The sequence below is a fragment of the Mustelus asterias genome, chromosome 2 (assembly GCF_964213995.1).
Source record: "Mustelus asterias chromosome 2, sMusAst1.hap1.1, whole genome shotgun sequence".
Taxonomy (NCBI): domain Eukaryota; kingdom Metazoa; phylum Chordata; class Chondrichthyes; order Carcharhiniformes; family Triakidae; genus Mustelus; species Mustelus asterias.
Genome location: NC_135802.1, coordinates 8,347,014 through 8,374,668, shown reverse-complemented (window position 1 = coordinate 8,374,668; position 27,655 = coordinate 8,347,014). Strand labels below are relative to the sequence as shown.

General features: G+C 44.4%; 1 protein-coding gene across 5 annotated transcripts in view; it reads left to right on the top strand.

Moving 5' to 3' along the window:
• Positions 1-27,655, top strand: part of LOC144505152 (leucine-rich repeat-containing protein 14-like) — a 65,564-nt gene that overhangs the window by 16,674 nt on the left and 21,235 nt on the right. For 3 of the 5 annotated variants that reach the window (XM_078231080.1, XM_078231062.1, XM_078231072.1), the window contains 2 exons: positions 91-732; positions 4,089-7,217. In XM_078231080.1, coding sequence (XP_078087206.1) covers positions 91-732; positions 4,089-4,662 — 1,216 coding nt within the window. In that variant the 3' untranslated portion in view covers positions 4,663-7,217. Of the gene's footprint in view, positions 1-90; positions 733-4,088; positions 7,218-27,655 lie in introns of those variants that run through there. The other 2 variants (XM_078231100.1, XM_078231090.1) reach the window with 1 other exon arrangement.

Sequence of the window (27,655 nt, the reverse complement as noted above, 5' to 3'; positions counted from 1 at the left end):
TGCTTCTTTGTCTAATGAGATAGTCGAGGCATTGTGATGTTCTGAAGCTGAGTAATGGTGATCCCAATGATTTCCGTCTTTGCTTTGTAGGAAACACCGACTGCTCCGTGTTGTGGACCTTACAGGACTCCAGGATGATGGAGACAGGCAAGATGCAGATACCATTGGTCAGTGGTCCCGAACTGTGGCTTTGGCCAAAGCTTGCATTGATATATCTCGGACTAGTAAGAGGGACGAGTACAGTTCATCGAAGCGGAGGAAAGGCAAAGGTGGTGCCCTACTGGATGGAGCCTGTGACAGCCAGATGTGTGTCGAGATCCACGCCAATCTCTTCATCACAAGCAACTCCTACACAACAGTAAGGGACGCGCTACAAATTGGCAAAACCTCTCTCTTGTGTTTGAAATGCCGAGATCTTCGAGCAGAGGAATTGTCTGCAAAAAAGACAGTTAGTATCCTGGAACTCTTAGACCCAGTGGTTCTTAGGAAGATTGAGCTGCGGTACAATAATCTGGGTCTGAGTGGACTCAATGCTGTGTTCCCTTACTTCCCCATATTTGGGAATCTGATCAGCCTCAAGCTTCCCTACAGTAATATTGACGTGAGGCACATGACCCCTGAGATGGAGGAGTCCTTCCAGAGCATGGTGGCAGCTTTCAGCCAGCTGCCTAATGTCAAAGAGTTAAACCTGGCATCCTCCAGACTATCCGGACGCATCCGTGAACTGCTGAGGTAAGTGATCAAACACGCGTGTCTCTTGTTCCACTCCTTGTCCCTGTCACTTGCATTCACACTAGTCCGAGAAATAGTCCTAAAATAAAGGTTTGGGGCTCTCTGATTTCACAATGATACCGAGTGAGGACCATTCTCGTGTGAGCAGCAATAGGATTAAGTTGAGTCCTTTTATCGTATCTCTGTCCAAAAGTTTATTTTTCTTTCCTCAATTCTCCTTTCAGCTACAAAAGCCTTTGCATAGTGAGTGAATCAGAAAGTTGTGGAGTCTGCATGTTCTCCCCGTGTCTGCGTGGGTTTCCTCCCACAGTCCGAACGACGTGCTAGTTAGGTGCATTGGCCATGCTAAATTCTCCCTCAGTGTACCTGAACAGGTGCCGGAGTGTGGCAAGTAGGGGATTTTCACAGTAACTTCATTGCAGTGTTAATGTAAGTCTACTTGTGACACAAATAAACTTTAAAAACTTTAAAACAAATGGTGAAATTCAAATTCAATAAAAATCTGGAATTAAGAATCTACTGATGACCGTGAAACCATTGCCGATTGTCGGAAAAAAACATCTGGTTCACTTATGTCCTTTAGAGAAGGAAATCTGCCATCCTTACCCGGTCTGGCCTGCATGTGACTCCAGAGCCACAGCAATGTGGTTGACTCTCAACTGCCCTCTGAAATGGCCTAGTGAGCCACTCAGTTAAAGGGCAATTAGAGATGGGCAACAAATGCTGGCCCAGCCAAGGACGCCCACATCCTTTGAATAGAAAAAAATACCAATCTTCTCATGGATGTCAGCAGAAACAGATTTACCTTGGTGCTGTTTGTGGGAAGGATATCAAACCAGTGGTGACTGCAATCTTCTGAAGGTCTCTGGGATAGCATGAGGGCTCTGTAAGCACCATTTCAGTGTTGAGGTGGGATGTGTAGGCAATAGAGAGCCAGCATTTTAGTGATGAGGTGAGTAGGATGCAACAAGGATGATGAGGCCCATATCTTCACCATGGCAGGGGAAGGGGTGAAAAGTAAGAAGAAGGTGCCATTTGCCTTACTACCTGCATGCTAACTTTTGTTCTTTATCTACAAAGACACCTAGGTCCCTCTGAACAGAAATTTTTTCCATTCTCTAACCATCTGGATAACTTCATGCTTCATCATATTGTACCCCCATTCACCATGTTCTTGTCCACTTCTCTACTCTGCAGATATCACTCTGCATTCTCCTCACCACCTACTTTCTCACCTCATTTTGTGACGTTATAACAGTGACTACATTTCAGTTGTGGTGGGAGGGGTGCAGTCAATAATGGAGGGGAAAAGGCACAGTCTAAATTCTCAATGTTGAGTCCTGAGGGCTGTAATGTACCTTATTAGAAAATGAGATGCTGCTCTTCCAGTTTGTGTTGGACTTCACTGGAGCATCAAAGATAGACATGGGCATGAGAGCAGCAGGAAGGTTGGGGTCATCTTGAAGCAGGCGGCCATTCGGCCCTTCAAGTCTACTCCATTCATTTTGATCGTGGCTGATTATCAAATTCAGGAACCTGATTTCCCCGATTTCTCCCCCCCCTCCCATCCTCCCCATATCTCTTGATCTCTGTAGCCCCAAGAGCAATATCTAATTTCTTCTTGAAATCGCACAATATTTTTGCCTCTACTACTTTCTGTGGCAGTGAATTCCACACATTCACCACCCTCTGGGTGAAGAAATTTCTCCTCACCTCAGTTCTAAAAGGTTTACCCCTTATCCTCAAACTATGACCCCTAGTTCTGGACTCCCCCACCAGTGGGAATATTCTTTCTGAATCTACCCTGTCTAATCCTGTCATGCTTGTGGACAGAGCGAAGGTGTTCCACAAAGCGGCCACCCAGTTTGCATTTAGTCTTCCCAATGCATAATAGATGGCATTGGGAGTAGCGAGTATGACTGTCACAAACCCTGCTGATATATGCAAAGATGTCCCAACTTGAAACACTAGTTGTTAGTGGTGTAAATTTGTTTGGATTGTTAGGAGCAACATACAACCCAGTGTGAGAACAGTCCAATCATTGTGTAAACAGTTAATGAAGAATATTTATTCAAGGAAAAGAAAGACACATGACAAGAAGATGACACTTAAATATATTAACTAAACAAACCATTTTATCTGAAATTTATCTGTTCCCAAAATATACCCCCGTCCCCTGAACTCAGTGTGACACCCCTTTTCCCAAACAACATCCAATTTACTAACTGTAAGTCAAATCCAGCTCATAGTTTCCACACAATCTAGCTTAGATGACCAGGTCTGGGAAAACACCTTTTCTTGGTTCAGCAAAGGCACAAAACTCTATCTTTATGAGGAGAATATTTGCAATCTGTCATGGCTCTAAATGTTAGATAGAACAGGTCTCTGCTCAGAGATGGAACTGGCCTCTGTGAAGATTTTGGCCTGCCTGGCTGTTGAATGTAACTCCAGCCTCTCGGCCTGTTGGACGTAAAACTAGCCTGCTTCCCAATAAGGGATATACCACCCTATGGATTCAGCTGTCTATCTCTCCAATTCCTTGTCTTTAGTAGTTATCAGTTATATAGCTGCACTGATATCTGGTAAACAATTTCTTCTGATATGGCATTAGCACCTCAAGTTCTCTAGACGCCTGCAAATATTGTTACTGGGCAAATCGCATCTCGTTCTTCCTCTAGATGCCTGTTAGTTTTGTTACTTGGCAGTTATATTGTTTTGATCTCAAGTTTAGCTGTTAACCTGATTAACCTCCCCATTTCCTGAAGGAGGTGCTAATGAAATGCTGCATCACCTAAAATAAGTCTTTGGATAGGGAGGAGGGACCTCTGAATTTTAATCACTGCTGTGGGGAAGAAAGCAGTCCATTTGCACATTGTTTTTGTTTGTTTAGTGCTGTTAGTAAAGGGATGAATATTGATGGGAAGAACTGCTCTTTTTCTCTTTGAAGTAACACTGCGAGATCATATCTACCTGAGAGGGGCCTTTGTTTAACATCTCGACAAGTGCAGCACTGGTGTCACACTAAGTCAGGTGTTCAGCTTTCTGGAGTGAGACTTAGAGGTGAGATTGCTACTACCCACTGAGCAAGCTGACACTTTGAATGGGAACGGGACTATTTAGCACTTTCAGAGCACCTGCGCCCCTGTGCTGTATGAAGGGCTGTGGGATCCTCCGAGATCTGAGGTGATATGAGCATGAGTTCTTGTCTGTCCCAGCATCCATCCCTTAATTGTGCGGTCCCAAGCTGGGCCTGGGCAGTTTGCTACAGGAAATGGTTTGGTTCTGTGCTGTTTGCTGTACAACTCTGACACATTGGGCCCTGTTCCTGTGGAGTGTAATGGATTTGTTTCAAACAGTGTCTTGCAGAAACCCTTGGAGAGCCTGGAACTTGCTTACTGCTACCTTCTACCCACCGATGCAACGTACCTGGCCACCAGTCATCACGCCCCTTTCCTGAGGAAGCTGGATTTGAGTGGCAACAATCTGTCTGACGTCCTGTTGGGCCCCTTCTGCCAGATCCTGCAGCACTCCTCCACCTCACTGGTCTACCTGGACATCATGGAGTGCAGGGTGATGGACAGACAGCTCACCTCCTTCCTGCCTGCCCTCAGGCAGTGCTCTCAGCTCCAGTATTTCAGCTGCTTCTGTAACCCGATATCCAGCCAGGGCCTCAAGGCCCTGCTGCACACAGCAGTCCTGTTACCAGTCCTTAAGATTGTTGTGCATCCTATCCCAGTTGACTGCTATGAAGAAGGACTCCCCTGGCCCCCATCTACATATGACCTTATTGACTACAGCATCGATCAGGAGAAACTGAGTCGGGTTGATGCTGAACTGAACGAGATCCGGTTAAAAGCAGTGCGAACAGATATTGTTACAACAGTCGAGTTATACAATGATTTCTCACTCGATATGTTGCAGTTGTACTAAAACAGCCATCGTTTTTTAAACAACAGGGAACAGCTTGTATTAAATGCGTTTGAGACAGATACAATTTATATGAATTGGTTTTATATGTTCACTATTTTATCATTAGATTATAATTATATATCTCTAACCTTACAGTTTAAAAATCATTGGCGCAGTTGTAATAAATTTCAGTTCATTGGCTTATCTTTTTAAGGAAGGATTTAGCTGAGCCATTTTCTTCCATGTCTTCCCCTGCCTGTGTGCATATACAGAGCGCTCAGTGGAACCAATTCTTTCTTTTCCATCTCTGCATTCAATCCAGCCCCTTAGCCAATGGATTCAGTGTGAAATGGAAGGTGGGTTTATTGAATCCTGAAATGGAGCCTCGAGAGGCTGGTTGTGAGTATTGGGGAAGGTTGAGATGTGAGCTAACCTATACCCTCGACCTTTGCAAAGGTCGATAGTAACAAAGGCGCACTTCGATAGAGAGACTGAATCTTGCCCTGATTCAGTGTCCAGCTTTGAGAGAACATGCAAGTGATTACGAAGAAACTGTGGACAGGCTCTCTGAAGTTCTGCTGCATCCCTGGGCCAACCTTTGATGTTCCAACCAGTTTGTGCATCGTGAGGTTGTAAATACGGAGAGAATCTAGTTAATCCATTCTTTCAAATCAGTTCGCCCACATGCTGTGCTATTCGGTTACAGTGGCCATCGAACCATTAACCCTTTCACTGACACTGCTGAGTCACAGGTGAAGTAGCAATTTGCCAAATAGGTGCCTTTAAGAATGACGGACAGTTTTGTCAAACTGTCAAATTGGAGATATGAGACATTTTATTGAGTGTTTAAAGTATTGGTGAGTATCAGACCTTATTAGAATATGGATATAATAATCCACCTCTGTTTAACTCATTCTCACATGAACCAAAGCAGGAGAGTCCTGTGTTGTATTTATATCTGGGAGGGGAGAGGAGGGAGAGAGAGGCTGTGCTCAGCATAGTGAAATTTATACAGCATGTCTAAAACACAGCAAGCGTCGGATGCTGGACTCCAGATTGTTAAGGTGCTGAAGGTTATTTGAGTGACCCACAAGCCAGTTGTGGACATTGGCTGATCAGTTAGATTGAGGTGGGTGAGACAGTGGTTAGCACTGTGGCCTCACAGCGCCAGGGACCCAGGTTCTATTCTGGCCTCAGGTCACTGTCTGTGTAGAGTTTGCACGTTCTTCCCATGTCTGCATGGGTTTCCTCTGGGTGCTCTGGTTTTCTCGCTCAGTCCAAAGATGTGCAGGTTAGGTGGATTGGCCATGCTAAATTGCCCCTTCGTGTCAGGGGGACTAGCTAGGGTAAATGCATGGAATTATGGGGATAGGGCCTGGGTGGGATTGTGGTCGGTGCAGACTCGATGGGCTGAATGGCCTCATTCTGCACTGTATGATTATTTCAAGGTCACCAGCTTTGGGCCCAGGTATTTAATACCACAGTGTGATCTGGTATAAATCACAATTTGCGTGGAAAAATGGCACCTTGAGTTGTACAGGAGTTGGAAGCGTGTAATTATTTTAATGTTTTAAATGTTTTTTCAAAGAAGCCAGAGGCAGCAGAGTGAGCCTGTCCTCAACAATATTCCCTCTGTCTGTGCACACGTGTGTGTGTGTGTGTGTGTCTGTGCACCTTGCTTGATCCCTGACAGCACATTCCTGATCGCTGTCTATGCATTTGTGAAGCCATTGGTCATCAGGGAGTAATAAGGGATGGGATTGGATTTCCTACAGAGGATTTTCATTCCACATCACAACTGCGCTGAAATGGCTGAATGCAGAATTTTATTTTATTAATTCATTCATGATGTGGATGTCGCTGACTAGACCATTTATTGCCATTCCTAAAATGGCTATTTACCTCCTGAAGAACTGCTTGTGTGCAATACTACATTCTGCCAGAAACCATGGTGCAGACACTGTAAAATTAACCAGGCAGCCTGTGGATTACAGAGAAATTGGGGTGCAGGAATGATGGTCCGCTCATCAGCAGCAGCACCAACTATCTGCCTCATAACTGGTCAGGATAAAAGCAAAATACTGCAAATCTCTAGTTAAAACCAAAGTGCTGGAAATACTCAGCAGGTCAGGCAGCATCTGGGGAGAGAGAAATAGACAACAGTTTCCCAAGCTTGTGTTGTTGGAACACTAACAGACCAAGGACAGAAAGGTCAGAGTGGGAGCAAAATGTACAATCAAAATGGCAAGCAAGACAACTGTGTGTGTGTGTGTGTGTTTCTGCAGATGCTGTCTGACCTGCTAGTTCCAGTATTTACTGCTTGTGTCTCATGTGGAAATTGGGGCAGGTGACATCTCCACAGTAATCCTGTTATCTGATTACTGAGACACCAACACCTCCAGTGTTGCTCACTGCTACCTTGAATTACCCCAGTCCTGTTTGATCATTGTACAAAGTGCACAACGCAGGGTTAAAAAGGACAATTAGCTGCTGAATAAGAAATGTAGATTTGATTTGAGCCCGACTATGTTGTTCTTCAGATGTATACATTAAAATTGAATTATTTTTCTCTTTGAGATGACTTTATTCCATTTTAGTTCCTGTGCATCACTGGTGATGTACACAGATGTGGGGAAGGACATTACATCACCCTGCACAAAGTAAGCTGATGGTGGAGGGGGGGGTCGTCTTGTTTCTCACCTTGAGTATCCGTCTTGGCCTGTTTAAAATAACACAACAGGTTAGCTTTGTGCATGGATTTTGAATGTTTTTCATTAATTTCCTTCTGTCAGCTACTGTGCTGTAACTCCTTCCATGGGGAGGCAAGTGGCATTGGCACGGCAACTCATTGGCTGTTACTCAGGAAGGTGCTGATGAACCACCATTGCAGTCCATCTGGTGTGCACGCACCCGCAGTGCAGCACAGACACCCATCCTAATCATGCACTGCCTCCCTTCAATCCCATTTTCCTCATCCACTATCCAATCTAGCTAATAGTGAATGAAGCCCTGCCATTTTTGTGCATTATCGCCTGGTTACCCATAGCTCGCTGGAGAGCAAAACTTTTTGTTTTATATTCACTGTTCATGGGATGAGTGTCACTGACTGGCAAAGCCAGTTCATGGGATGTGGCTGTCGCTGGCTAGCATGTGTTGCCCATCCCTAATTGCCCTGAGGGGGTGGTGAGCTGCCTTGCCGTTTATCAGCCCAAGTCTTGCTGCAGATGGGTACAGAGAGCTTCAGTATTTGAGGAGATGTGAATGACATTATGCAGTCATCAGCGAACATCCCCACTTCTGACCTTGTGGTGGAGGGAAGGTTATTGATGAAGGAGTTGAAGATGGTTGGGCCTCGGACACTATCCTGAGGAACTCCTGCAGTGATATCCTGGAGCTGAGATAATTGCACTACAACCACAGCCAGTGGAGAGTTCTCCCCCTGATTTCCATTGACTCCAGTTTTGCTAGGGTTCCCTAATACCACACTTTGTTGAATGCTGCCGTGATGTCAAGGGCAGTCACTTTTATCTTCTCTGTAAAAGTCACTCTTAACTGGCCTGTGATCCAAATACAGATCTGGAAAATACAGTGAATCAAGTGAAATTTGTTCAGTAATAATCTTCAGTTCTTGCTGCACGAGTTGCTGTGGGTCAGGTCTTAGTCAGCCTTGTGTCATTTTAAAATTTGATTTGTCTTCCAGCCCTTTTCAAATCATATTTGGCCATTATTGACTTGATTCATCAGTCTCAACCCTTCCATACATACTCCTTGATTAGTCTAAGTAACTGTTTGTTTAATCTAATCAAAGAAGAGACAATCTATCTCAAGTCCACATGCTGTGAGCAATGCTAAGGATGCAACTCATAAAATAATTAAAAATATAAAATCATGGGGTGTGGGTTACCTAGTGTCCTATCTTGAGGATGAAATGCATCTCTGATCCCTCACACAATTAATTAATGGTAGACATTCTATTAAATTAGTAAAAAGCAAGAATCTCAACCACTTGCCTAGATAAGTACAGTTCCAACATTTAAAAGCTCCTAATCCAAGGAGCCAGATCCCTAGTCTCCAACTGTTTACAATCTATAATTAATGACTTGGATATAGGGATTGTAGGTACCAAATTTGCAAATGACACTAAACTGGGTGGGATAGTAAGTTGTGATAATGAAATAAATTTACCAATGGATAGGTTCAGTGAATAGGGCAAAATATGGTGGATGGAGTTTTACCTGGATAAGTGTGAGGTTATCCATTTTGGCAGGAAAATTGGAAAGGCAACTTATCTAAATGGAGAGACACTTTGGAATGCTTTGGTGCAGAGAGAACTGGGTGCTTTCGTGCATGGCTTGCAGGCAATAAGGAAGGCAAAAAATAGAGTATAACAAGTAAGGAAGTGTTACTACTGTACAAAGCATTATTGAGACCGCACTTAAATTATTGTGCACAGTTTTGATCCCCTTTCTTGAGGACAGATGTGGCATTGGAGGCAGTTCAGAGGAGGTTCACGAGATTGATTCCACTGATGAGGGGGTTTGTCTTGCAAAGAGATTTGGCAGTTTAGACCTATACTCTCTGGAATTTAGAAGAATGAGATCTCTAATTGAGGTGTACAAGATGATTGGGGGGTGGGGATGTTTCCTCTTGTGGGGCAATCTCGAACAAGGGGTCAGAATTTTCGGATAAGGGGTGGTAGATTTAAAACAGATGAGGCAAAATGACTTTTCTCAAAGGATCTTGAGTCTGTGGAATTCACTACCCCAGAGTGTGGTGGATGCTGGACCATTAAACAAATTTAAGGATGAGATAGGTTTTTAATTGGTCATGGATTTGAAGGGTTATGGGGAGTGGGCAGGAAAGTGGAGTTGAGGCCCAGATGAGATTAGCCATGATTGTATTGAATGGCGGAGCAGGTTCGCGGGGCTGAATTGTGTACCCCATCTCCCAGTTCCTGTGTTCATTTGGTCCAACGCAGCACAACCGACATCAGGAATTTCTTCCTTAACCTCATTCCATAAATGAGGTAGCCAAAAGGACTCTGGATACCAGGGTCTCATTTGTCTGATTCCCATCACTAATGGATGCTATCATACACAAAAGGATGGATTTTTAAAATTCACTCAGGGGATGTGGTCATGGCTGGTTGGGCCAGCATTTATTGCCCATCCCTAACTGCCTTCCATTTCAGAGGGTACTTGAGTGTCAACCACATTGCTGTGGGTCTGGAGTCACGTGTAGACCAGATCAGGTAAGGATGGCAGATTTCCTTCCCTAAAGATCATTAGTGAACCAGATAGATTTTTTCAACAATCATTTCATGGTCATCATTGGACTATTTATTTTACTGAATTCAATTTTCACCATTTCCAATGGTGGGATTTGTTCCTGGTCCCTGGATCTTGCCTTGGGGTCTGGATTACTAGACCAGTCACAATACTGCCTCTTTGAATTGCATAATTCAATTATGCAATTGAGGGATGTGGGCCAAGTGCGGGCAATTGTTAAAAAAGGGCAGCATGGACAAGTTGGGCTGAAGGGCCTGTTTCCATGCTGTAAACCTCTGACTCTATTCTCTGTCATTCGAGTCCACTCATTAATTCTTAAGCAAGAAATGCCCACTCAATCTCAAGTCATTGTAAGGACAGGATCTTACTCCCTCATCTCGTCTTTGTCGTTCTTGATCACGCTTCCTTTCTCTAACCTATAGGTGGGGATGAACTAACTGTACATTAGATTTTTGTTTCATTATTCCATAACCCTGATGATTTGTGGTGGAAAATGTGTGTTAAACTCCATTTCAGAATGTAATCTCCAAACACTATCGACTTGGTTTGACACGTCTCACTCAATATTAAAATAAAAGATCATGCATGGAATTAAAGCTTCTCCAGCTCTGTCTACATCCATCTCAGGGATTTATATTCCTTGCCCATTCTTTTTATATAACTCCATGCAGAAATTGATTTTCAGAATAATTTAGTGTCAATCTGCACAATGATTTCAAAAGGATTTCTTACTATTCTGATGGTATTAACCATGTTCCTGTTTGTGCAATTGCTCAGCTAGTGCCTTTTACCATGTGCTTTTATCTGTTAGACATTTTATATACAATAGCTCATACTTGCACCACACTTATATCTGGCATGTCATTTTGAAAGCGTGATTTTAAAATCAGATTTTGCCCACGTCTCATCCCACAATCCTTGTGGCAGCACGGTGGCACAGTGGTTAGCACTGCTGCCTCACAGCGCCAGGGATCCGGGTTGATTCCTGGCTTGGATCACTGTCTGTGTGGAGTCTGCGCGTCCTCCCCGTTGGTTTCCTCTGGGTGCTCCGGTCTCCTCCCACAGTCCAAAAGACATGCTGGTTAGGTGCATTGGCTATGCTAAATTCTCCCTCAGTGTACCCGAACAGTGTGGTGACCAGGGGATTTTCAGAGTAATTTCATTGCGGTATTAATGTAAGCCTACTGGTGACAAATAAATAAACTTTACTTTTGCTCAGTCTTACATCTGTCAGATTTACTTCCTAGTAAGACTTTTCCTTCCAAACCAGTGAAGGATCTCTTCGTAGAAGGACTTGTATTGGCAGGGCAGCAGATAGCTGGGAACACTACTTCCTTGGAGGTTCCCCTCCAAGTCACTAACCAACCTCAACTTCAAAATGCATCAGCTATTCCTTCACTGGAACTCCCTAACAGGACTATGGGTGTGTAGAATGGGTAATAGATGCCCAAATCCCATGAATGAATTAAGACTTTTAAAAAATATATCAATAAACATTCCTATTTGATTCCTGGCATTCTTCATTGTAACTGTCCCTAGTTTGAACAGGGAGCAGGGAAAAAGTTCTCATGGTAACTATGTCAACCACCAATCCCTTTGTTTAAAAAAAAAGTGTGATTTTTTTCAAGCCATATGTACACACCAGTTCAAACTGGTTACTGCTAAACAAAAACCCTGCTGCCTCACAGCGCCAGAGACCTGGATTCAATTCTGGCCTCTGGTGACGGTCTGTATGGAGTTTGCACATTCTCCCCGTGTCTGCGTGGGTTTCCTCTGGATGCTCTGGTTTCCTCCCACAATCCAAAGATGTGCAGGCTAGGTGGATTAGCTATGGTGGGGGGGAGGTGCTTTGGTAAAAAGCTCAGTGTCAGTGCAGACTCAGTGGACCAAATTGCCGCCTCCTATAGGGATTCTATGATTAGAATATTTTAAAATTAAACACCAATCATTTCCCAAATACTTGGCTTTCAGAATGAGTTCCTAACCCAAGAATAATCCAACCCCAGCGGTTGAGCCATTGACTCAAACCTTAAACTTTCCCACTCTACTCAAAATACAGGCATCAGTAAAATTCTAGTCTCCACAACTTAAAAGGATCATTTTAAAAATAGGTTCAAAAGAGAAGTGGAATCAATATAGTCTCTTCATGTGGAGTTACCCTTAAAAAATTGAGACAATGAACTGCAGCCCAAAATGATTTTTCAGAAGTGACAATGGAAATTTGCATCTGCTGAAATGTATATATATTTGCACCTGCATACTTTATTATTTGTATATTTATTTGTAAACTTGATATGTAGCAAATTATATTGACAGGATTCCATCACAAAGCCAATAAAAAGATTTCATGATCTCAATCACAAACTTTGCTATTTGTTTTTATTCCATCATTATTCATTAGGTTTGCATTTTGCAAATCGATCAGGACTTGAGGGAGTGGGGGTCTGGCCCGAACACATCAAGGGGAGCCAGCGATCGGGAGGTTGGCAATGCAGGACCACTGTGCATGCGCCGATCTCAATGCTGACAGATCAGTGCATGTGCAATGGCCCACTAAGCACTATGTTACCCGCCTCTCCAGGGCAAATAGACCCCACCCCCTGATTTTTCACGTGAATCACACTGAGGCACTCTGTGCACTGCAGGGTGTGGGAGGTTCATTTTGAAACTGAAAAAACAGTTTTTACACAAATTCAACACTTAGAGCTGAAACTATGCAACGATTATGGGGGCGATTCTCCCAAAAAAATTACAAGCATCCCATTCTTGTGCATTGTGTGGTATACACGTCAGATAATCCTCATCAAGGGTATAATCTTTTCTAGGTAAAGCTGCCGCTATTTGTGGATTGAATATTTAGCTTTGCCCATAAAGTTCCTCCATCTCTCAATGTTTCATGGGCATTTTCTTCTCCACTCTTTTGGCCAATCTTGCACAACAAACCGCCTGAGTAATGGTGAGCTTTAAACTCATCCATCACCAGTGCCAGATTCTGCATGTTGAAAAACGCAGGCAGATCATTCCCCTGTACCTTAGTGTTGCTTCACTCACCAATTGCATGCCTCAAGGGCAGGAAGTGGGGTTGCACATGGCATCATTTGGGAAGTTGTGTCAGTAAGTGGGCAGTGAACATCAGGGTGGCATCAGTACATAGATCTTTCACTTGCTTACCTTATTGGGAGAAATTGAATTTAACAAAATAAATCTCTTTAAACAGACTGTGGAACACTAGACTTATGTGCAATTTGGAGATATTCCAGTATTTCATTCCATCTAAAAGTCTTGGGGACTTGGCAACAAAACTAAAACAGAAAATGCTGGAAACTCAGCAGGTCTGATGGCATCTGTGGGGAGCGAACAGAGCCAAATTGAGTCCAGATGAAGAAAATCCTCATGTTTCCCAACCGGACACCATGGATGAATAGGGATATCCATTGCTTGCTGAAGTCCAGGTCTTAGGTGTTCAAGTCAGGCGACTCTGACCTTTACAAGAAAGCCAGATATGATTTAAGGAGATCCATCAAAGATGCCAAAAGACCGTACCGCACCAAGCTAGAGTCCCAGGCTAGCCACACAGACCGTGCTGACACTGGCAACGTCTGCAGGACATAACAGGTTACAAGATCTAAAATCGCCGGCTCCAACTCACCCCTCCCTGATGAGCTCAATGCATTCCATGCCCATTTTAAGCAAGAGGTCAGCGAGAGCATGCCGTCCACCCTGGAAGCCCTGGGTGAACCTGTATCTGGGGTCACCACTGCAGATGTCAGAGCAGCTTTCTCGCAGGTCAACCCACGGAAAACGACTGGTCCGGACGAGCACTCAGATCCTGCGCGGATCAGCTGGTGGGGTATTCGCAGACATCTTCAACCCCTCTTTATAACAACCTGAGGCCCCTATCTGCTTCAAGAAGACGACCATCATCCCGGTACCTTAGAAAAACCAAGCAGCATGCCTTAATGACTATCGGCCAGTGGCTCTGACATCCATCATTATGAAGTGTTTCGAAAGGTTAGTCATGGCACGAATCAATTCCAGCCTCCCGGACTACCCGGATCCACTATAGTTCGCCTACCGCAACAACAGGTCCACAGCAGACACCATCTCTCTGGCCATGCACTCAACCCTCGAACACCTAGATAACAAAGACACCTATGTCAGACTCCTATTCATAGATTACAGCTCAGCCTTCAACACTATTATTCCCACAAAATTCATCTCCAAACTCCGTGGTCTGGGCCTTTGCTCCTCCCTCTGCGACTGGATCCTGAACTTCCTAAGCCACAGACCACAATCAGCAAGGATAGGCAACACCTCCTCCACGATCAATCTTAACACCGGTGCCCCGCAAGGTTGTGTTCTCAGCCCCCTACTATACTCCTTATACACCTATGACTGTGCGGCCAAATTCCCCTCCAATTCGATTTTCAAGTTTGCTGATGACACCACCGTAGTGGGTCGGATCTCAAACAATGACGAGACAGAGTACAGGAATGAGAGAGAATCTGGTGAACTGGTGAGGCAATCATAATCTTTCCGTTGAGGAAGGAGATTGTCATCAACTTCAGGAAGCGCAGTGGAAAACATGCCCCTGTCTACATTAACGGGGATGAAATAGAAATGGTCGAAAGCTTCAAGTTTTTAGGTGTCCAGATCTCCAACAATCTATCCTGGTTCTCCCCCATGCCGTCACTATAGTTAAGAAAGCCCCGCCAACGCCTCTACTTTCTCAGAACACTAAGGACATTTGGCATGTCAGCTACGACTCTCACCAAATTTCAGATGCACCATAGAAAGCATTCTTTCTGGTTGTATCACAGCTTGGTATGGCTGCTGCTCTGCCCAAGACCGCAAGAAACTACAAAAGGTCATGAGTGCAGCTCAATCACACAAACCAGCCTCCCATCCATTGACTCTGTCTACACTTCCCACTGCCTTGGAAAAGCAGCTGGCATAACTAAGGACCCCACAAACCCCGGACATTCTCTCTTCCATCATCTTCTTTCAGGAAAAAGATACAAAAGTTTGAGGTTGCGTACAAACCAACTCAAGAACAGCTGCTTCCCTGCTCTTATCAGACTTTTGAATGGACCTACCTTGTATTAAGTTGATCTTTCTCTACACACTAGCTATAACACTACATTTTGCACTCTCTCCTTTCCTTCTCCATGAACGGTATGCTTTGTCTCTATAGCACGCAAGAAACAATAGTTTTCACTGTATTGGGTGGGATTGTTGTTGATGCAGGCTTGATGGGCCAAATGGCCTCCTTCTGCGCTATAGGGATTCTATAAAAGGAAACATCTGCTCTACATCTACCCTGTCAATTCCTCGCATCGTTTTATATACCTCAATTGGATCTCCCCTGTTGTAGGGAAATATCCCTTTACCAGTGCAGAATAGAAGTTGAGTCGCAAATCAAGGTTCAAAGCGTGTCTTTATTGTACAATTACTGGGATCCCAGGGAGACCCCCGTAGCCAGCTCAGAAACAGTGGCTTGGCCACGTTGATCTCAATCCTTTCACATCAGCTCTGGATCTTTATAGGGATCCAAATTCGAGCGGGAACATTTGATTATGCATTTTTACAATATGTAAAGTGGTCTGTCAGTTTAAAAAGTCCCGAGGAAGTTTCATCGATTAGCATTTGTATGGTGTGTGTTCGTGTTAATGGGATTACTTGGTCCTGCCCTGGTGTCTAAATGCGTTTCCCATTATCTTCTCCATGTGTCCTCTTATTTGAATTGATCTTATTGTTTCGTGTCTGTGTTTCCTGCTTGTGAGATTGAGTGTTAATGTCATCCTGTCCTGTTGGATGTCTGGAGTATTTCATTCTAATCTTTTATTCTTATATCTTAGTTTATCAGATTTTTATGTCTGCCTTGGCCGAATTGGTAATATTTCAGTGATAGCTTGGTTTTGATAACCCACTCTACGTCTCGTTTCGTAGGGATCTTGATCGTCCTTGAAATTCGCGAGTCTCTCAGCTGTGCAGGGGGGGACCCAATCGAATATCCATCCGGGGGTGCCCCTCTGCATTGTTGGCCCGTTATGAGTGGTGCCAATTAGTCCAATATGTAAATATGTTTGATGATACAAAATATGGTTTTCTGAAAAATTTCCTCCTTCAGTCCCTCCTCTCGTCCAGGGGGTGCCATTCATGGCCGACCCCCCATGGACGACCTTCAGAGGAACAGTGATTTGTACAGCTGTTGTCCTTGCCGTTGTTCCTCTTCTTCTGTGTCGTTGTTAAGTTCTTGCATCTGGATACTGGCAGTGGGTAGCATTCTTGATGTAATATTTGCACATATCACTTTAATACAGGTTAGGCCAAGGCAGAGTGTGAACAGGATGGCTACTACTAGGATTAATCCCTTCATAATATATGCTCCCCAAACTGTGTTAAACAGCCATCCTAACCACCCATCAGTCCCTGTTAACCCCTGTTTAAAGTTATCCAATTGCTTTTGTATCCCGGACATGGCTGCTGTTATGTTTAGTGTCTCGTCGTGTACGTATGTGATGCATTTTTCCTTGATGATGGTGCATACCCCCCCTTGTCTGGCTAGCTGATAGTCCACCGCGTATCTCGTTTGTTGTGTGTATAGTCTGAGTTCTGCGAGTTTCTTGGTCAATTGCGCCTAATGCTTGTAGGGTGTTGTTTCCTAAAATGGTCAGTCCACATATGAAGAAATTCCTATTACTGGCACTGATCACCCCTGCGGCGCCTCCCAGGGATAGTGTCCCCAGAAATTCATATCCTAAAGAAGATCCTAGTGTGACAGGGGCCTGCCAGTCGGCGCAGAATTCTGCGCTGATGGCCCTGGTCACTATGCGTTTCTGGACATGCCCTTCACTTGGGCATGGAACCGTGAGAGGTCTGATTGTCCCTACGGAAAAGAACCTTGGAGGCCTGTCTGTGGCCGTCATATATACATTTTAAAATAAAAACACGTACCCATCTTTAACCCGATAACATGCATTACCCCGGGGTCGTTTGACCGCATGGCCCCATCTTGTGGAACCTTCCCTCCCCCTGGACTGTCCACTTGATTGTACCTCTTGGTGAGAATCAAATGGATATGTCCCTGAGGCTGAGCTTACGTGGGTGCTGTTGCACTTGCCACACATAAGCTGCCTACCCGCGGTGACTGCAATGCATTTTTGTTGCTTGCAGTCACAAGTGAAGTGTCCTTCCCGGACCCGGCACTCCTGGAGAGCACAATGTGCCTCAGCGCACGAATCATTTTTAGGGACAAAGGCATGCACGCACCCCCATCCCTCTCCCTTAAAACATTGTGGGTAGTTCCCATGTGTCTCCTCCGGTTGGGGTCCCGTCCCCCTTAGAATTCCCGGCTCAGTGAGCTCTACACACCTTCCTTGTATCCCTTGCTTAAAGTACCCAATATGTTCTTTGCAGGGTGCCCCCGATGTGTCAATAGTGAATAACTCTTGTGGGAGCCACCCTGGTGTTGCGATGAATAGGGAGTTTACTGATCGCGCTGAGGGGTAACAAGCGGTCCTATTCCCATAGATCTGGATGTGTTTTTTCAGGAATAGGTTTCCTTCCATGATTGGTGGTTCTGCTCCCCTAACCCCCATATGTTGGAGTGTATTTACAATGGTCAGGGTTATTATCAGATATGTCCCTGTTCCCATATCGCTCTTTTTTTTTCAACAGTATTTTACAATTACAGTATATACAGAAAATAAACAGGCAATTAAATTAAAAGTAGTTGGTTCCGACGTCTTGATAGTAGATCTGGTCCTGGTTCCTGTGGAAGTTGAATGAGCAAAACGGTATTTTTTTTTAGTTCATTTGTCCTCATATAGTTTTAATTGGGTCCAGTGTTTCCAGACCCCCTGTCCCCTTATATCTATACAGGCACAGGTATCTCCCCTAATAATGACCTCGTAAGGTCCGTGCCATCTTGGGGCAAATCCTGGTTTTGCAGGAAGCACTTTTGTTAATACCCGGCTCCCGGCTTTTGGGACTTCTGGTAATATTTCTGAGTCCCCCTCTGCGTCGACCTGTGCCTGATTAGAAATTACGGACCGGCGCATCCCCTTCAATTGGGTGCTAAGGTCTCGGATGTATTGTCGGATCCTATCTTTTATCGGACCCACATCTGTCCAGCCTGTAATAATGTTTTCGGGTAAGTGCATTGCTCGCCCGGTCATCAGCTCGTATGGAGTCAAGCCGGTAGTTCGATTTGTGGTCGCCCTAAGCCTCATCAGAACTGCAGGTAGGACTTCTGTCCAATTTCTACCTGAGGATTGCATTGCTTTTGCCATTGTTATTTTTAGAGTCCGATTCATCCTCTCCACCATCCCGGAACTTTGTGGGTGATAGGGGATGTGAAATTTTTGTTTTATTCCTAATAGTTGGCAAATGTTTTTCAGAACCTTTCCTGTGAAATGTGTTCCCTGGTCCGAATCAACTTGAATTGGCATCCCCCATCCATAGCAAGCTTAGTGTGAATTAAATAACACTTTGTACTGGCCTTTTTTGGCTGCAATTGGACATCCATTCATTTGTATGTAATCTTATCAAAAGACATCGCTTTCCCCATTAAAATCACATGCCATACAGTTCCGATCTTTATATGAGTACTCTTACACTATCTCTAATTTGATCATTTGTTTGCGTGCAAGCGCTACACCACAGTACTTCACAAAATAATTATGTCTTTATCAATGCCCAATATAGTATATGAATATATCATACAAAGTTGGTTAAGGCTTTTCAGGATTTGATGTTATTCTTGTGTCTATATGGCAGTGCTATACTGTATAATAAAAATAATCAAGCGGCAGTTGTATCATACCACTTTACACATCGTACCCGTGATATCCAAACCCTTTTAATTTAAGCCGTTTCTTTTTTTTAAACTGAGCTCCAGATCGAAACCCCCACACTCTAGGAAAAGTAACAGGCGCCGAATCAAAATCAAAGCAGGTACAATACATACCAGTTATTTGATTAGGAACATTTTGGTTTCTTAACTGGCTAGGTTTTAAGCTTTGCAGTGCTTTTATATTTGGCAAACCTTGAACCTTGATGGCTCATGAAATTCCGACGGCAGTACATAATTTTAACTAGTTCAGAATACTAAACTATCTGACGTTCGCAAATCGCGATATTCTGCGATTAATACTGTATTTCACTGACTTGATATACTTTAAACTAATTCATAGACCTCAGTCTTTTGTTCCTGCTTTTCTACCTTTCCACAAAATAACTTATTTTCTTCTCTTAACTCCTCAACTAACTCTTATAATTTCTACTTCAAGACAAAGGAAAGAGCACATGCTTCCTTCCAAGGTTTAAATCCTTTCTTAACATTAAAGCATTAAAGCAAACAACAAAGCATCCACGCAACCACTTTGTTTAAACACACACACACATGGAAGCTTCCAAAAGTCATTCCACAGTACATCCTTTTTCATTCAAACTTATCATTTCAGACTGGGATGAGTATAAAATATTCAAAGAGAATACAGAACATTGATTAAGACAATCGCTTTTATTCTTCTTTCTTCCAAACTGTAATTAACTCAAAACAGAAGTAAATTCAAGAAATCCTATCACTTTAATCTTTAACAGTTTTAACACTCTCCCAGCCCCCTGAGGCTAAACCAAGGTGCAATGTACTGCACCCACTGCCTGTAGCAAACATTCCACAGGAACAAAGAGCTCCCTGCTCTCAATCTCATTACAACAACAACCACCTACATTCGACAAGCTACCAGATCTCACAAACACACAAATAAAAAAACTAAGATCTCTCCTATCCATCTGCTGCCTTTCCCCTGGCGTAAAAGGCTTATAGGTTGCCTTTGGTTGTGCTAACGTCCCTCCTCTCGTGACTGGCGCTAGATTATAATTTTCTATGTTTTCTTCTGATGCTGGAGTGGCTGTATGTTTCTGCACTGACTCGTATGGGCGCCGAGGGTCCGTTTCCTCTGATCTCTGCGTTATCTCCGCAGTGTGGCTTCTGTGTTCTAATTCCCTCACTCGCTCCTGTAATACTTTAATTTGTTCTGTCTCTTTGTGTCTCTCCTCCATTGAGGCATTTACTTCCTCAATTAGTCCAGCTAACTGGGTCACTAATATTACTCCCATTACTTTTGTTTTGTCCCGTTTAACTCCGTCTACCCACTTTCTTTGATCTTCTAAAGTTTGTGATGCGTTCCACCCGTTCCGTTTCATCTTTGCAACAATCGCTTCTCTGGCTAACAGATACTTCAAAATGAGAGCTACTGCAGTTTCTCCCTTAACAACGTGGTCTGCCATTTTTCTGTCTAGCAGTCCTGCAACCCCCGTATGCTGGCTCCAACAGTAAAAGTGCCTCAACTCTCTCCCTTATCTCCTGTCACTGATACTGCCCCAGCACCGTCTGTATTGCTGTAGGGCCTCGTAGTGGGGTTCCAGTGGGTCTCTTTCCCCTGGGCTCCCCCAACTATTCCTGACACCTCACGCTTGGTCTATTTTGTGTTGTCTTATTGGGATGTGTGCTGGTTGTTTAGTGGGTTTGTCGGCCCCTGTTCCCAGCCCCTCTAAGTACAACGCCTCCCGCTCGGCCACCACCCCCACTAGCAGGGTTGATCCGTTACCCCAAAACCGGGTATCCTGCTATGGGCTGTGGTGTTCCCTACAGACGAACAAGGTTATCAAACTCCGCCCGGGTCCCTAATGGATCCTCCGTCGTCGTGTCTCTTGGTCAGGATGGATCGGGTCCCCTTTTCCTCAACACTTACACATATGTATCTGTTATCAAAGCCCCTGTTATAGTTAGTAACTGTATCGACTCTGAGGTTGTTCGTCCCTTCAGAGTCAGTGTTGTTACCCGATTTACACTGTCCGTGCCTTGCACCCTGAGTGCCTGTGCCTCTTAGCACCCGCTTCAAAACCCAACCTTAGCGTGGGAGATTTCTCCTCTTAACGTCCAGTTTAGGGTAGGGCACCTTGAGTCAAGCACTCCCTTGTCCTATTGCCTTGGCACAGACAGCGGTTTCATTTACAATCCTGGGTTAGTTACACCAATTAGTTCTGCATGCGGTACTTATCTTTATATTAGTCTTAATTCTTGTTATCAAATAGCCCAAAACCTGTTATCTTTACCTCTGGTCCTTTACTCCTATTAAAGTTAAAAGTTACTTACCTTCTTCCACGCGGTCGTTCTGACCTGTACCTCTTTAGTGCGGACTTCTGTTTCAATTTAAAAACTTAGGCAAGATTATACAGTTCTACAAGACAACAATACTTAAAACAGACAAACCCTAACCCTTAAAGGTACCTCACTTTGAACGGAGACCTGCACTCGCCTTTGACTGCTCTGGATTTGTATCAGATTCGTTTAAATTTGATCCCGACTTTCAAACTGTGGCCATCAGTCAGAAGTCAGATATCAAATCCTGCCGTGACTACGCCATTTTGTTGTAGGGAAATATCCCTTTACCAGTGCAGAATAGAAGTTGAGTCGCAAATCAAGGTTCAAAGCGTGTCTTTATTGTACAATTACTGGGATCCCAGGGAGACCCCCGTAGCCAGCTCAGAAACAGTGGCTTGGCCACGTTGATCTCAATCCTTTCACATCAGCTCTGGATCTTTATAGGGATCCAAATTCGAGCGGGAACATTTGATTATGCATTTTTACAATATGTAAAGTGGTCTGTCAGTTTAAAAAGTCCCGAGGAAGTTTCATCGATTAGCATTTGTATGGTGTGTGTTCGTGTTAATGGGATTACTTGGTCCTGCCCCGGTGTCTAAATGCGTTTCCCATTATCTTCTCTATGTGTCCTCTTATCTGAATTGATCTTAGTGTTTCGTGTCTGTGTTTCCTGCTTGTGAGATTGAGTGTTAATGTCATCCTGTCCTGTTGGATGTCTGGAGTATTTCATTCTAATCTTTTATTCTTATATCTTAGTTTATCAGATTTTTATGTCTGCCTTGGCCGAATTGGTAATATTTCAGTGATAGCTTGGTTTTGATAACCCACTCTATGTCTCGTTTCGTGGGGATCTTGATCGTCCTTGAAATTCGCGAGTCTCTCAGCTGTGCAGGGGGGGACCCGATCGAATATCCATCCGGGGGTGCCCCTCTGCATTGTTGGCCCGTTATGAGTGGTGCCAATTAGTCCAATAAGTAAATATGTTTGATGCTACAAAATATGGTTTTCTGAAAAATTTCCTCCTTCACCCCTCATTCTTCTAAACCCATGCGAGTATAGGCCTAAATTGCCTAATCTCTCCTCGTTAGACAAACCCCTGATCTCCGGAATCAATCTAGTGAACCTCCTCTGAACTGCCTCCAATGCAACTCCATCCTGCCTGAAGGGGATCAAAACTGTACACAATATTCTAAGTGCGGTCTAACTAATGCTTTGTACAGTAGCAACACTTCACTACTTTTATATTCTATTCCTTTAGCTATAAATGCCAAGATTCCATTTGCCATCGTTATTAGCTGCTATACCTCCACACTGTGATCTGTGCAGGAGGACAGTAAGACCCCTCTGCACCAAAACACCCCAAAGTCTCTCTCCATTTAGATAAGAGGTTACCTTTTTTTTTCCAACCAATCTGGATAACCTCACATTCAGCAAGATCCCAGAAGAAACGACATCTCCCCCTCGGTTTTACGCATTCTTTTCCAGTCAGGTAGAAAAATTGTAGATCTCTCTCACCCTCCAAAGGGAATCTCCTAAAACTGAGGGGGGGGGGGGGGGGGGCAGTGGAGAGGAGCGCTGACATTTGAATTCAGTCTCCAGAAGCTGCTCAACTCGCTCTTTTAGTTTGGGGAGGGGCTGTTGAATCCTCCAGGACATAAATAGGAGCAGGAGTAGGCCATTTGGCCCCTCAAGCCTGCTCCGCCATTCAATAAGATCATGGCTGATCTTTTGGTGGACTCAGCTCCACTTACCCGCCCACTCATCATAACCCTTTACTGTTCAAAAATTTATCTATCCTTGCCTTAAAAACATTCAATGAGGTAGCCTCAACTGCTTCAGTGGGCAGGGAATTCCACAGATTCACAACCCTTTGTGAGAAGAAGTTCCTCCTCAACTCAGTCTTAAATCTGTTCCCCCCTTAATTTTGAGGCCATGCCCCCTAGGTCTACTTTCACCCGCCAGTGGAAACAACTTCCCTGCTTCTATCTTATCTATTCCCTTCATAATCTTATACGTTTCTATAAGATCTCCCCTCATTCTTCTGAATTCCAATGAGTATAGCCCCAGTCTACTCAGTCTCTCCTCATAAGCCAACCCTCTCAAACTCCAGAATCAACCTAGTGAATCTCCTCTGCACCCCCTCCAATGCCAGTATATCCTTTCTCAAGTAAGGAGACCAAAACTGTACACAGTACACCAGGTGTGGCCTCACCAGCACCTTATACAGCTGCAACATAACCTCACGGAATTTTGTCCTCCTTTGCTAGAGGGATGGAGTTTAAAAACAATTTGCCTTCTTAATTACCTGCTGCACCTGCAAACCAACTCCTTGTGATTCTTGCACAAGGACACCCAGGTCCCACTGCACAGCAGCAAGCTGCAATTTTTTACCATTTAAATAATAGTCCATTTTGCTGTTATTCCTACCAAAATGGATGACCTCACATTTACTGACATTGTACTCCATCTGCCAGACCCTTGCCCACTCATCTATATCCCTTTGCAGACTTTCAGCGTCCTCTGCACACTTTGCTCTGCCACTCATCTTAATGCCATCTGCGGTCCCAACACTGATCCCTGAGACACACCACTAGTCACCTGATCACCAACCAGAAAAACACCCATTTACCCCCACTCTTTGCTTTCTGTTAGTTAACCAATCCTCTATCCATGCTAATACATTACCCGTAACACCGTGCACCTTTATCTTATGCAGCAGTCTTTGGTACGGCACCTTGTCAAATGCTTTCTGGAAATCCAGATACACCACATCCACAGGTTCATCATTGTCCACTGTGCATGTAATGTTCTCAAAGAATTCCACCAAATTAGTCAAACGTGACCTGCCCTTCATGAACCCATGCTGCGTCTTACCAATGGGACAATTTATATCCAGATGTCTCGCTATTTCTTCCTTGATGATAGATTCAAGCATTTTCCCTACAACAGAAGTTAAGCTAACCGGCCTATAGTTACCCGCCTTTGGTCTACCGCCTCTTACCACTTTTCCTCCTTTCTGGAAAGTATTTTAGTTGGGAGGAATTGAATATCTCCTCAAACATCTGATCATCTTACCTTTTAGTCTTCCTGCTCAGTCCAGTAGGGCCAGATCTGACCTTGTGTTCTGGAGTTAAACCAAGGTAACTACATAGGTGTGGGACTCCAATCTCACCCTCAAACTGAATTTTGAAATTCTAGCATGCCATGATCACCCTTCTCTAGAGGATCCTTAACAATGAGATTAATTAATCCCTGCTCACTACATAACACCAAATGCAGAATAGCCTGCTCCCTAGTTGGGTCCACAACATATTGTTACAAAGACAATCTCTAATACATTCAATGAAATCGCCCTCAAGTCTATCCTTGACAATTTGATTATTCCAGTCAATATGCATGGTAAAACCACTCAATTATTGTCGTACATTTCTTACAGGCTCCCAGTATTTCCTGGTTTATACTGTGTCCCACTCCAGAACTGTTTGGGGACCGATAGATTACTCCCACCAGGAACTTCTTCCCTTTTGCTATTTCTTAGTTCTACCCAGACTGATTCTATGTCTTGGTCTCCAGTGCCAATATCTTTTCACATTACAGCACTGATCCCTTCCTTCAGTAGCAAAGCTACACCACCTCCTTTTCCTTTCTGTCTATCCTTCCAAAATACTGAGTACACTTGGATATTCAACACCCAGATCTGGTCTCATTGTAACCATGTCTCAGTAATCGTTGCAAAACCGTACCCCATTGTCTCTATTTGTGCTGCTAACTCATTAATTTTATTGCAAATGCTTTGTGCATTCAGATACAAAACCTTTAAAGGTTGTTCTATTATCAAATTTCCCTATCCTTGCAAAATTCTGTGATGTTACATGATGTTCACATATTCTGTCCCTTTCTTTTATTTTCTGCACTCCTACATTCACTTTTAATTTTAAGTTTCTAATTTTCCATGTGACTGACCCCCGACCCCCAGTACTTACTTTAAAGCCCTAGTCATGTAATCCGCCAGGACTCTGGGGCGGTCTTCATCTGAATCATGCTGGGACCATCAGGACAGCCCTCTCCTTCCCCAATACTGGTGCCAATGTCCCATGAACTCAAACCCATTTCTCACATGCCAATCTTTAAACCATGCATTTACCTGCTTAATCTTATTGACCCTGTGCCAATTAGCTCATGGCTGAAGTAGTAATCCAGAGATTATTACCTTTGTGGTTCTGCTTTCTAATTTAGCCCTCAGCAGAACTTCTATCCTTATTCTATCTACATTGTTATATTGTTGGTATCCACATGGATCACGACAGCTGAATCTTCCATTTCCACTCCAAGATCCTCTGCAGTCCAGTAATGCTGGCACCAGGTAGGCAACACAACCTATGGGACTCTCGACCCTGGTCACAGAGATCAGTGTCTATTCCCCTAAATATATTGTCTCCAACTCAGATTACATTTCTCTGCTCACCCCCACTTGAACGATTCCCTGTGCCATGGTGCTATGGTCAGTTTGATCATCTTCCCTATAGTCCCCAGTCTCATCCACAAAAGGAGCAAGAATCTCAGAACCTGTTGAACAAGGCCTGAGGCTCCTGCAACCCTACCTCCTGGATCCCTCTACCTGTCTCCCTCCCAGTCACACCCTCCTGTCCCTGACCACTGGCCAAATTAATCGAAGGGGTGTGACTGCAGCATCCAGGTACATCACCCTCTCCCTGATGTGTTGCAGAGCCAAAAGGTCAGACTCCAGCTCACTAACTGAGCTGAAGCTCCTCGAGAAACCAATACATGCTAATACATGTTCACTATGAACCACAATGGGGTCCGTCAGCTCCCACATGGTGCAGGTAAAACACACGGCCTGGCCCTGTACCACTATCTTATTGATTAGATTTTAATTTGCTTTTAAAATTTGACAGGCCTTTAGTTTTTTTTTAAAATCTGAAAAATATTTCTCCTGTTTACCATTAATCTGAAAGCAACTTAGAAAAGTTATTTCCCAGAAGTTATTTCCCGGGACCGGATGGGATGTACCCCAGGTTACTGTGGGAGGCGAGGGAGGAGATTGCGGAGCCTTTGGCGATGATCTTTGCATCGTCGATGGAGACGGGAGAGGTTCCGGAGGATTGGAGGATTGCAGATGTGGTCCCTATATTCAAGAAAGGGAACAGGGACAGCCCGGGAAATTACCGACCGGTGAGTCTAACCTCAGTGGTTGGTAAGTTGATGGAGAGGATCCTGAGAGACAGGATTTATGATCATCTAGAGAAGTTTAGTATGATCAAAAGTAGTCAGCACGGCTTTGTCAAGGGCAGGTCGTGCCTTACGAGCCTGGTTGAGTTCTTTGAAAATGTGACCAAACACATTGACGAAGGAAGAGCGGTGGATGTGGTCTATATGGACTTCAGCAAGGCGTTCGATAAGGTCCCCCATGCAAGACTTCTTGAGAAAGTGAGAGGGCATGGGATCCAAGGGGCTGTTGCCTTGTGGATCCAGAACTGGCTTGCCTGCAGAAGGCAGAGAGTGGCTGTGGAGGGGTCTTTCTCTGCATGGAGGTCAGTGACCAGTGGAGTGCCCCAGGGATCTGTTCTGGGACCCTTGCTGTTTGTCATTTTCATAAATGACCTGGATGAGGAAGTGGAGGGATGGGTTGGTAAGTTTGCTGACGACACCAAGGTAGGTGGTGTTGTGGATAGTTTGGAGGGATGTCAGAAGTTGCAGCGAGACATAGATAGAATGCAAGACTGGGTGGAGAAGTGGCAGATGGACTTCAACCCGGATAAGTGTGTGGTGATCCATTTTGGCAGATCCAATGGGATGAAGCAGCAGTATAATATGAAGGGTACCATTCTTAGCAGTGTAGAGGATCAGAAGGACCTTGGGGTCCGGGTCCATAGGACTCTTAAATTGGCCTCGCAAGTGGAGGATGCGGTCAAGAAGGCGTACGGCGTACTGGCCTTCATTAATCGAGGGATTGAGTTTAGGAGTCGGGAGATAATGCTGCAGCTTTATAGGACCCTGGTTAGACCCCACTTGGAGTACTGCGCGCAGTTCTGGTCACCTCATTACAGGAAAGATGTTGAAGCCATTGAAAGGGTGCAGAGGAGATTTACAAGGATGTTGCCTGGATTGGGGGGCATGCCTTATGAGGATAGGTTGAGGGAGCTTGGTCTCTTCTCCCTGGAGAGACGAAGGATGAGAGGTGACCTGATAGAGGTTTACAAGATGTTGAGAGGTCTGGATAGGGTAGACTCCCAGAGGCTATTTCCAAGGGCTGAAATGGTTGCTACGAGAGGACACAGGTTTAAGGTGCTGGGGGGTAGGTACAGAGGAGATGTCAGGGGTAAGTTTTTCACTCAGAGGGTGGTGGGTGAGTGGAATCGGCTGACGTCGGTGGTGGTGGAGGCAAACTCGTTGGGGTCTTTTAAGAGACTTCTGGATGAGTACATGGGATTTAATGGGATTGAGGGCTATAGATAGGCCTAGAGGTGGGGATGTGATCGGCGCAACTTGTGGGCCGAAGGGCCTGTTTGTGCTGTGGCTTTCTATGTTCTAT